Source organism: Vidua macroura, chromosome 1, assembly GCF_024509145.1.
Source record: "Vidua macroura isolate BioBank_ID:100142 chromosome 1, ASM2450914v1, whole genome shotgun sequence".
Lineage (NCBI taxonomy): Eukaryota > Metazoa > Chordata > Aves > Passeriformes > Viduidae > Vidua > Vidua macroura.
Genome location: NC_071571.1, coordinates 29,276,030 through 29,288,611, shown reverse-complemented (window position 1 = coordinate 29,288,611; position 12,582 = coordinate 29,276,030). Strand labels below are relative to the sequence as shown.

Here is a 12,582-nt window from a genome sequence, read left to right as displayed (position 1 = left end):
TAATAATTTTTTTGGCAAGTTTTTAGTATTTCCTGTTTTTTTTTTTTTTCCCCCCTTTATTTACTCACTATTACTGACAATGCATTTAGTTATCTGTTGAAGTGATAAGAGGGATGAAATTTTCAAGAAGTTTTCTTGATTGTCATCTAGTGTCAATGTGGACCTGAACAAATATCTGTTAATAAATTTAAATGGGCTTTGGGGACAGACCATATGTAATGATTTCATGTTGTACAAAATGATATAAAATATAATTTGAATTTCGAGATGTATATTATATAAATTGTGTAGTTACATTAATCATACTTTGTAGCCTTTAAATTTACAGCTGTTGAAAATATTATCTCAAGAAGCAACAATATGTGGATTGAAGATAATGTTTAGCAGATTAGTAATTTGGATTGATTTATTATTGCATGAAATCTAAGGTTTTTTTCTTGGTCACAGACAACCTATCACAACACATTTGTGTTATCACCAATGTGAAGGAAACTCTTGCACAAGTAGGTTTTCTCCTTCCTGAATCGCTGAAAAGCCAAATAAAAGTAAGTGGAACTCTATGGCTCTCAACTGTCTGATTAATTTAATGTTTCTGGTTGCCACTACTCCTAAGAAATGGTCTAAATAATGTGAAAACAGAAACTGAGACTTCCTATGTCACTGCAGTATTTATCACAAGGGATTAACATCAGGTGTGGAAGTTACCAAGAAAGAAGCATCTTCTTCCCAGTTGTGCTGTAGAGGGGGATCTTAAAGATACACTTAAAATGTCCATATTAGATTAGAGGAGAAATTGAATCCAGACAACAGTGAGGCAATTTTCGTTAGATTTTATTAATTCAGTAAGCCCAAATTGTTACAAATATGTTACAGAGGAAATGCTTTTGTTACTTTGAAGTCTGACTTGGCGTATGAACCAATTAAAGAGTAGGTTGTTTTCCTGCAGAGCTGTGAGTGCAAAATTGAATTAATGAGCCTTTCTGTGGAGCAATAGGGGTACATTTCCCTCACAGTGAATGCTCATAGGAGCCTTTGCTTTAGGGTATTGATGGAATGTTCTACTGACATTTAACTATCTTTTCCTTTTTCATTATTCTTTCTAATAGAGCTATCATATTTCCATTTTCCCAAAGGTGATTAACATTTGATACTGGTGTTGGGGTGATTCTTAATTATATCTTATGTGATGATATCACATGTTCCTGTTGCCCAGAGAAACAGACAGGGAATAACTGTTCAAAAATACAGGTTTTCTGATTTGCATAATGTTACTTCTGCAATGGCTTTATTCATGTCTGTCGATCTTCTGCATGGTGTGTTAATTATTAGAAGGATATGTTTCCCTATCAACCTGTATTGCTGTCTCATATCTGGAAATGTCATTTGACATTGAACTGAAAGTTTTTGTTTGGAAAGAACTGTATTTAGCGTGGAATCATACTTTTTATCTATTAATTGTCTACATCTAAATGCAAAAAAAATTAGCAGACTTGATGGGGTCTCCATTTCACTGACACCACATGCATTGCTACATCTCTTTTTTATCTCTGTGTGAACTCTGCTGCTGTTAGTAGTAGTACATCACTTATCCCTATGCTTTTAAACAATAAAATCTCTGAGTTAATTTTTAAGCTTACCAATATACAGAATTTCTAGCCTTAGGAAGAATATATGCACAAGCCTATTTGTTCTCCAATGAAGCACAGTACCTTTTGCGAGAGAGATTTGATTTTGTGCAAAATAATTATTTTAAGCAAAGTAGATGTACTGCATTGAAAGCTGGGCCTTTTCAAAGGGATAATTGGAAGGTAATTGATCTAAATAAGTGACCAAGTGGGAATCATTCTGTTGAGTACATATTATCTGGTACCAGTATTTTAACATTTTAGATACTTTTGACATTCCAGTTTTCAGTAGCAACCATATTTATTTGTGGGATATTTGTTAATTTCTACATATGTCCTTAAAGAATAATTAAAAAGAAATTTTCTTAGAAGGATTTCTGAGAAATACTCTAATAACATGATAATATTAATAGCAGGGGGAAAAAAGACCTAAAAATTGAACTAATAAGATAAAGAAAATAATTTCTAAAAATTTTTAAGGCTACAGCTGTTTCTTATGAAGTACTTTAATAGTACTTTAGTCAGTGTTACTTTAAACAGTATGACTAATGAATGAATGTTTTGTTAAAGACGTGAAAGATGTAACTTGAGTTTTTCCTTAAATTTGTTGTTTAGCCCTTTCTTTGAAGCAAACAAACCTAAATGGGAGTGAAGGTATTTTCTTCTGTGACTGGAAAACGTGTACTCCTATTTCTTTAGTGACAAAGTGCTGCTGTCACATGAAATGGAATCAACTGGTTGAAGTTGTGTGTCATTTTTGTGACTGGATAATTATCCATGAGTAGGATGTAAAAATATTTGATTGCTTTCAAATAGAAAAAGAACTAGCATTTCACTAGTAGAAAATCACCAGTTTCTTAATGATTATATTGTCCATCTGCTGCATTGGTGTTAATTGTGATTTTAAATTCTGATATAATTTAAATAAATTTGCAGGTTCCAAATGTTCTGGTATTTGATTTTGACTTTATGGAAGTGGATGTTGCATAAAGTTGAAAATTCAGTAAAGGGGATCTGGTAACTAAAAAAAATTAAAGAATATCAGTTTTTACTAGGACCAGAAGTAATTAAGCAAATCCATATACTCCTTTTTATTTAAACACTGAAACATTATGTGAGAATCACTTTTTACCAAGGTGGTATTTTTAGGTAATTTTTGCTCTCTAATGTAGTTGAAAACATTGATTTATATTAATTATAATTTGAAAAAAGTATTATTGCATAGGATATTAAATGGCAAATAGAATAAGAATTAATTTTAGTTAATTGATGATTTATTGAAGCTTCTACCTAGGCAGTTGTGCTTACTTTTCCAACAGAAAATTTCAATTTCATTTTTGCTGGATAATATGGTGGTCAAAAAATGCTAGTGTGTTACTTAATAAAATTGTTGAAGTTAAATCAAATGATACACTAAAGGAATTTTTAAATGTTCAGCAGTGCTTAAGCATCATATATTGTACTACCTCAAAGCAAAGAATAAAAGTAGGCCTTCTCTCTTGGATCATGTTCCAAATGCCTTCTGAAAAGACACTGGCTTGCAGTAGGCTCATGTTCATCGAAGTATGTGCAAGGTTGTAAAGGTACCAGGGATTTCTGCTTTTGCATCTTCAGAGGTTCAAGCCAGATGAGCCCTGGAGTGTTGCATTTTCCAAGTATTTTTAAGTAATTAATACCTTCTGTGACTTTTTTTTTTAATCTTAAAATATTAAATGTCAGCTATTTGTGGCTATGCTATTAAATTTTGACCCCAAAATGTTTCTAAAATTTTTAGACTATCACTATCAACTTCTTGGTTTCAGACCACTTTCCTTTGCAAACAAGTTAGCCCCTGATTATTACAAAAATTAACAAATACAGCTTTAAATAACACTCTAAAGCCCTTTTACATGTTGTATTTGGCACTTTTTTTTTGATTGGAGATTAAGTGGCATTTTATGGGAGCACAGCAGTGTATTACTTCTGTTGCTTGCTATGATACTTAACATGTGTTTTGGGAAGAAATAAAGCTCAGTTGTACTGTGGAACAATGGGATTTGTTGATTTAATAGAAGCAACATGAAGATTTTTTTCTCCTGAATTTCAAGATTTTTTTATTTGCTTCAAAGTGTTATCTTCTCTTAGGGAACAGATTCACCATCTACTATCTGGTTTACTGTTTTACTTAAGGCAATATCGAAGCTGATTATGTAGTAGAATCTACTTTTTATTTTAACTGAGATAAGATAGTTACTTAGCTTGTGTTAAAGGTTGCAAAATACGTATGTCTGTGCCTAAGAAAGTACTTTAAAATACTTGTTGAGGAAATTATTTCAAGGAGAAACTCTACATGAGTCTTGTACTCTTGTTCTGGGCAGAATCCTGGAATACCAGTGCACCTGGTCTTTTATGCATACTTATTTTATTTTATACTTCATGAAGACAAAATGTATATATGTGAGTATTGTAGAGGTTTTCTCAGAATTAGAGGTCTAAAATCATTAGCTCATTTTATGGACAGTGTTTTTATCTCTCAAAACAGTTGAAAATCCTAACCCAGGCAGCAGCGCTCATGTCTGATGTTTCCAGGACTTATTTCTGGAATGCCTACCCTGAGCAGTATACTTCAACATATGTAGGGCTCCATGCTTCACCTTTGAGTGCCCCAAAATTTTGAGCAATTTTCAGTTTTTGTAGCAGAAATAATAATTGCCAGTTTTAAATCATTTAAATTTAAATCAACCTCTGCTACAGTGGTGGAAGCTTTAGCAGATACTTAAGGCTGAATTAGAATTTTTGACTTTTTTCTTTTTTTGTCTAATCAGGTTGAAGCTATTTCAATGTCTCTAAGCAAGAATGATAGCTGTCTACAAAACATCATTTCAGGACAGTGCTACAATTTTGTTTGTGTAAATGTAAGTAGTGAGGATTTGTGCTTTTATTTTACACTTTAACTTACTAGTAATGGTAAATAATAGTTAAGTATTTGAGTAATAAGTTCGTTATTTTTGTCCTCACGTACTGTGTCCATTCTGATGTTTGGTGTTTCTGATGTGCACCAAACTCAACCTTTGAGATACTGGTCTGTCCATTCTCCTCTGGTTCCACACTTTTGTCACTCTGTTGTTAACCAGCCATGAATTCTTGAACAAGAGGGATAAAATCTGAAGTAGTTTAAAAATACCTTTCTTAACTGTTGTATTGAAGTGAATTATTTTAAGGAGAGACCTATGATACGTGAAGTCATCTAACTGTGCATTCATTGCTGTAGTCTAAATTAGTGTTTCCCATTCTGGACATGTGCATGCCATGTGATCTGTATTTGGGTCCATGTATGGGCAAAGGTTGGTTTTAGATGAACCATATCCGAGACCAATCAAGACCCTTAATCTTGTTTGTTTGTTTTTATATATATGTATATAAAGGGCTATTAGTATTATTAATATCATTCTTTTTCAAGCATCTATAACTTTACCAGAAAATACCATAAAAGTATATTAAAAACAATCAGCTAATCAACCCCCCCAAACAAAAAAAATGATATATCTTCCTTTTTTTGGTAAACAACAGTTCTTCAAATTTCCATTTTTATGAAATAAATGTTGTTTTCAGTAATTCTCAACATTTATTTTTATTTAGGATGAAAGGTGGGCCATTCAAGAAACCCAGGAACTAGTGAATATGTTGGAAAAATCAAATATTCCTCTCTTATGTCCGGTTGTCCTTATTTTGGTAGGTAACTCCTGTAAGTTACCGTAGAAAGCATCTCATTAATTATTTTAAATTATTATTTAATATAAATATAAATAATATGTAATATAAATATTTTTTAAGTTAGACTAGGTTTACACTGCTGCTAACTCAGAATAAAATTGTAAATTCAAACTGTAAATTGGTCTCCAAAGAAACTAATTTTCACTTCAACAAATGTACTGCATGCTGTCAGGAAACAAACTGACACTAGAAAATGACAGTTTATTAGTTATATATTTCTGTGAAAGGCTCATTATGGCAGGCTGGTTGTACTGAACCGCTAACTCCTGCCTTGCAGTTGTGCTCTATCTCTGCTGGGGATGCTGCAAAGCATGAGCTATGCTTGAATGCTCAGTTGAAACAGAATTACTTTACTTTTATCTTTACTTTTTGCTATGTGTGTGTGGTCTCGATGGCTGCGCTGTTTTTAAAACAGGCCAGGACACCATTGGCCTGCTTGGCCACCTGAGTGCACACTGGCTCCTGCTCAGCCACTGCCAACCAGCAGCCCCAGGTCCTTTTCCACTGGGCACCTTTCCAGCCACTCTGCCCCAGCCTGTGGTGCTGGATATGGTTGTTGTGACCCAAGTTCAGGACCTGGCACTTTGCCCTCTCAAGCTTTATACCCTTGGCCTCAGCCCATGTATCCGCCTGTCCAGATCCTTCTGTACAGCCTAACCTATTATATCTTCACCTACTATATGCTGTTCTCATGGAGTGAGTTACTGTGATTCTATGAACATCAATGTTTAGCACTTTGTTTCTAGACCACCTTTTTTTCTTGACCCTGTTTCTGGGGAACTTCAGGGTAAAACTTTATTTTACTGAATTTTCAAAGATAAATTACTTCTACCTTTCATAATGAGAGCAGCCACATGCCTCCAATTCTGTTGGTCATTTACAAGGCCACTGGAAGTGCAAAATACCCTTTTTTCGACTGAAGATGTTTTCATTAGTCCTTTATAGAATATAAAAAAAACCATTTCTGTCTGTGTTGAATTTTGAGTGTGAAGATAAAGTTGTAATTGTTTATCAACTAACAAATGCTAAGGTGTCAAAAGCTTGCTTATTTTGCCCAATTGGTAGCACTTTCCAATCTGGACTTCCAATTGAATACTTTTTTGAGTGCGATGCTAGGAATGTGAAAACTTTGGTTTAATAGTTGAAGCTATAAATATTCTGGTCTTGGTATCTCCTAAGAAATAGAAGGGCAAGTAATTCTTACACAATCTCCCCTTGAAACTTGGGTTTTGCCCCTGAGATACTAGGTCTTGAAGTCATTGTAGAACCCAGAACGATTTTTAATGAAAGTGTATTTGCTTGAACGGCCTGAAGCATGCACAAATTATTTAGGTGGACTCCTTTTAAAATAGCTGTAGGAGAAAATAATACATTTAATCCCTCTATTCCAGATCTATCAGTTGTTTCTGACAACTACTTGAAATTTCCAAGAATTAGACAGTGGAAGAAAATCTCATAACTAGGTAGAAAAAGATGCTAATATTTAAAACACTGATAGAAATGCATTTGTTAAAATTATGTTGCCTAATTGCACTTGGGCATCTGGTGGATGTACCACACTGTCTTTTAGAAATATGAGAAAGGAAGAAAAGAAGATCTGGAAGGTATGTTTTAAGTGAAAAGAATTAGCTTAACAAATCATTGTCTCGTATTAATCACTGGGAAGTATTGAAGTCCTTTAAACTTCTGATCTCTAAAACTCATTACAGATGGTATGGGGGACAGAAACTTCCTTCAGCAGTCTTTAATTAAATTCATTGTTGAGTGTGCTCTTCTCTAAGGCTTATGAGTGAGGTTTTCCTCAACTTTATTCTTTCCTATATATATACTTTTTAAACATACTAACTGAATGAATTGTTTGTGAAAAATCCTATAATACTTTCTTTCAATGTAAAAGGACATATTAATATTTTTCAGACAAATCTGAATTAGAATTTTAAGCAGTATGATGACACTTAAATGCAGAGGTCTTAGGCACCAGCTATAAGGGAAATGTTTTTCTGCTCTCAAAAGTAAAACTTGAAAGAATAAATGGAGAGAGCAGCTAACTGCTTCCATTCTAAACTCATAATTAGGAGCATTCTAATGCAACTGGATTTGGGTAATTGGAAAGTTCTTGTTCATTCTTTGATTTCATGACAAAAGCAATTTTCATAATAACATGATAATTAAGAAAAAAAAGGGGGTTTTTTCCCCTTCCAGTAGTCATCTTCTTTAATTGTAAAAATGACAGGTGTTATTATTGTGCCAGACTCTCTGTTTAACCAGCCCAGTGAGCATTGATCCAGTAAAAGGATGAGCTTTCACTGGACACAATGACTTTTTTCCATATTCCCACCTATCAGTTGCCAGAGATTCAAAGTCTATCCATTATCCTGGTGCCTGATTGGATTGTTTCATGGCATCTGTAAGCTGAAGCAGCAATTGGATTACTGTATCTGAACAAAAGGGAAGATTCATGTTACAGGAGAAATAGGCATCACAGAGGTAAACTTGAGGCAATTATTTGTTTGCATCAAGGCAGTATCTTCAAGTATGCTGTAACCTGACAAATCATATTCTTAAACTGACATTGCTTTTTTGACCAATACATTTTCATGTTTGTAAATGGTAGGAATGGATTTGATTTTTATGTTGTTGCTTTGTTTAAGGTTAGAAAGAAAGAAATGCTAGTACTTCAGCTCTGTAGTTGCAATTATTTGCATTTCAGTACCAAAGTTAGTTTGAGAAAAATCTCTTTTCAAAGCTGTAAAAGAGGTTAATGGTAAAGGGGAGCTAGGTTAAGTTGTCTCAAAATAATGTTTTATAATTTCTTGTAAATAGCTGTAGATGAGTAGTCCTTAGTCTTGTTTTGGGTAGAAAATAAAATAATGAGTGTGTGTGAAAATTAATCTCTGCTTGTGTAGTAGAAGACAAGAGCTTGCCTTCTGGTAAGTATGCATTTAGGCAATAAACAGCTTTTTTTAAAAAAGTGTTGCAAGGGAAAATGAGTGAGGACCTATTTTCTGTCAGTATAAATGGAACATAAAGTACAAAGAGAACTTGAAATAATTTTCCTTTTAGGAATAAAGGTATTTTTGCTACTAATAGGCACTGAAACCTTTAATGTACAAATCATCATACTTCATTTTGATTTTTACAGCTAATAGAAGTTTTGTAAGGGAAATTGATTAAAATGTGGAATATATAAGACTTGGGAAAGAATTGAGCTAGTTGATACCTCCCTGGAAATACCAGTTACAGAAGTACAGACTATTCTGAATTGGAAGGGACCCACAATGATAATTGAGTCCAACTCTTGGCCCTGCACAGGATACCCAAGAGAGAATGCAGAAAATCGTAGAATGTGCCAGGTTAGAAGGCACCCATCAGAATCATCAAGTCCAATTCCTGGCCCTGCACAGGACACCTCAAAAATCACACCATGTGCCTGAGAGTGTTGTCCAAACACTTCAACTCAGTTCAGGTCCTGCCATGGACTGCAGCATGAGACCTGCCATGTTTGTGCAGCATGAAACCTGCCTTTCCCTGCCCAAGGGCTCAGGATAGTCATATCCCTACCTTCTTTTGAGGTAGTTTCTGCTTTTTAAACTTGAAGTATTATCTTGAGATTAACCCTATTAAGGCAACTAATATGCTATACTGAAAGGATAGTAAATTTCCAATTAAACTTTAAAGAATTTAGTTCTGTCTTGAAAACCTTCAAGATGCTTATGAAAGACACGTGTATTCTATAGTCCTATATATAGGAATAGAATATAATATTCTATAGAATACTATAGAATATATACTATAGAATATAGTGTATACTATATACATACACTATATTCTATATACTATAGAATATAGTATTCTATAGTAAAAAACACAAACAAACAAAAAAAAACTTCTGTGAAAGTTAGTCTAGAGCTTATAAAAAATGTTGTTTGTTTTCAAATTCAATTGAATATTTTTAAGATGCGTGACATGTTCTGGCATATTGGTTTCTTCTGCTTTGAAAAAAATATTTTTCATGTCCCTAAATGTGTAAGTAGTGGAATTCAGTAGTAAATAGAAGTTGTCTAAGAAAAGTCTGTTTGAGTCTTTATTTTTATGTGTGCTTAACACATAAAAATGAGATACTAAAAACCATCAGTCTAAAATGGCACACTATGGAAAAAGTGGATTTGTTTTTTCCTCATCTGTTCTTTTGCAGGTGCACTTGGATATTCCAGAAAATAATTCTTTCAGCATTGGGATAGAAGACCTAACTATGATCAAGAAATTTGCAAGAGAAACTAAAAAGAAAAACATTTTAGTTTATGGTCTCCTTATCCAATATAAGGTATGTAATTATCTTTCCGTGTGCAAATTATCTTCTTTTGCAATTTATATGATTAATGATAGAATCTTCATTTAAAACAAAATCAAAGGGAAATAAATATGACATGAAAAGGATTTTTTGGGAAGATTCTTGCCTGTTCTTGTTCAAAATTCAGACAAGCCTGTAGTTATGAACAAAAATGTAAGCTTTTTGATTAGAGAGGAATAAATGGTAAACATTTTTTAGAAATGCATGAAAACACCAGGACCATTTTTGCTTTTCTGCTTAGGAAATTGCTTTTTTTCAGCATTAGAAAAAGAGAAAAGTAGTGAAAGTACATTCAATCAGTGGTTCTGCAGTATTTTATGTCCCTCATCAAAACAGAGTTTGGTACTCAGGTGACAGGAAGGGCATGGCATATAGGTGTTGAAACAGTGTCTGTAATAGCAGCAAATTGCCTCGGCTGGAGGCAAAAAGAGTTAGCACTCCAACATACTTTGTACTCACAAAAGCTATTTAAAAATAAACCATTTGCCTGGGAAACATGTTCTGTCAACCAGAAGAGTAGGCTGCCTTGCCTCCAGTGCAGATATAGTTTTTCAGCTTTTTAACTCAGCAAACAGTGAAGGAAGAAGTATGCTAGAGATTTTAATAAAGAAGAATAAATGTAATCTTAACTGCTTTTTATTAATTAATTTTAACTGCCTTTTTTTTTAATTATGTGTTTGAGTTTATATATAATTGATTAAATGTGGCTTTAGTTTTAAATCTTTTTCTGGTATACCAAAGGCACTTGATTTTCCCCATCAAATTCTATTGCTTTATTAAGAGCTGTGAGTATCAATACCTATCAGCTCATAAGCTGATATAGATTATAGACTTTTATAGACTTTTAATGCTAACACAATATGAACGTTGCTATTATATGTCATTAGTTCATCTCTTGTTTGTAAAACACTGATGGACATACAACTGTTCAGTTTTCTTTCTGCTGCTATCAAACCCCATTTTTTCAGGCTGAATTCTGGCTTCTTTTGGTAAAAATAATTTGAATAACTATTGAAATATAGCTCTAAGAGTCACCGTATCATGGTAAAATGTAATGCTTCAAAGATTGCTGAGGTCTAACTGCAGTTTTTGCTGTTTAGACTTCATTGTGTGTATATGATTTTATATGCAAGTGAATCAAATAGACATATGTGGATAGCAACAGTTAGTAAAGCTGACAGGAAGAAAGAAAAATATTTTATAATCTTCAGTGGATTTTGATGTGCATGGCAACAAGACATTTTAATATTAATGGGCACATATAAGAGCAGTTGAGATCTGAGTGGGAATTCTTGATCTGTGGTGATAAGAGGATTGCAGCAGACTGCTGCCTCCATTATTTGAAAATACAAAGCTAGAATCATTATGTAAGATCATTGCAGGGAGAATCATCACTTATTAGCATGCAGAAAGTCTTGTATATAGAGTAAAACAGTTCACAAAGTAAGTAAACTATTTCTAGCTGTCTTGTTTTAAAATGGCTTTAAAACATGTCCCTGCTCACAGAGAGAGGAATATAGTCTTGAGCTCCTGCTGTCTACTTTGATCGATAACAAAAGAACAGGTTGTATACATCATTTGTATATATGTGATATACATATCAAATTTACTTTTGATTGCAGATCTATCTAGAACATAATTGCTTCAATGTAAAGACCTATAGAAAGACTTATTGTATGGCTCTAGAAATTACATAGCCCCAAATTTATTGTTGGTCTGGGTGGGACTAAGAGACTGTGAACAAAAGCAATTTTTTACATGAAAAAACATCTTTAAAACAGTTTCTTTTTTTTTTTTTTTTTTAATCTTAAGTCCAAAGCATGATTTGAGAGTCACCAAGGTATTTTACTTCTAGTATAAGCCATTAATAGATGAACCTGTAGATGAGTTCCATGCTTGAGGAATGGATTTCATATAGGCATGATGGGAAGTCCCGAAGAAGTAGAAACACAAAAAAGCACCTGTGCTAATGCAGGATAGCCTATTATTGCAATAACTTCTGTCACTAGATGCTTTCTAGAAGTCCCAGAAAGCTATAGTTTATTTCAGAGAAAGAGTGATGACAGGTTACTTCATGGAGCTTTCCTCTAGATGACAGGTTTATATCTTCACTACCAGACACAGACAGTTGATAGGTACACATTTCCTAATTTAAAAAAAGGGAATTTGAGACATGGCCACGGTAATGTTCAGGTGAAATTATGTTATGTTTAATAGGGTTGATGTAGATATGATTAAGTAGTAGATTAAGTAGATTAAGTGGTTGATATGATTAAGTGGATGTAAGGATACGTTGATATTAAAGAAAATGGGGGCAGGCTTTTGGATTTTGCATTAGAAAAGCAAGTTTGTTTAAGTAAATAAATTTTGAAAATATGCCATTTTTTATGTTTTGGAAGTGGAAATTAAATGCTTGTAGAACCATGGAGTTATGTTTTCATTGTATTGAAGAAGTGTGAAGTCCTAAGAAAAAGTATGAGCCTTTATTTTCACTTCTTAAATGCAGTCTTTGTTTGGTATTTAGAAAAAGATATCAAGTATTTTTGATACACCAAGATGACTATTTGATACATCAAATAACTAATCAGGAGAATTAAAGGAAAAGGCTTTCATGTGCTGTGTAAATGACTTGCTTTTTACCTTTCATTTGCCTATAACAAGTCCCTTGTACACAAATAGTTATTTGTCTTATAAACATCATGCATAGGATACCACATTACTGATATTGATATACAGATCCACTTCATAAAATCTCTAGTTTGCATCCTGAAAATACAGTTAATTTAAACTGCACTTACGATTTTTTTTTTTTCTAAAACAGTTCTGCAAAGTTAGAAGTGATTTGCACATTCA

The 12,582-nt window shown here is 33.3% G+C and overlaps 1 protein-coding gene across 1 annotated transcript in view; it reads left to right on the top strand.

The window, feature by feature from the left end:
* CRPPA (CDP-L-ribitol pyrophosphorylase A) overlaps positions 1-12,582 on the top strand; it is a 105,486-nt gene that overhangs the window by 52,199 nt on the left and 40,705 nt on the right. The window contains exons 6-9 of the mRNA XM_053999562.1: positions 448-545; positions 4,430-4,519; positions 5,244-5,336; positions 9,574-9,702. Coding sequence (XP_053855537.1) covers positions 448-545; positions 4,430-4,519; positions 5,244-5,336; positions 9,574-9,702 — 410 coding nt within the window. The remainder of the gene's footprint in view (positions 1-447; positions 546-4,429; positions 4,520-5,243; positions 5,337-9,573; positions 9,703-12,582) is intronic.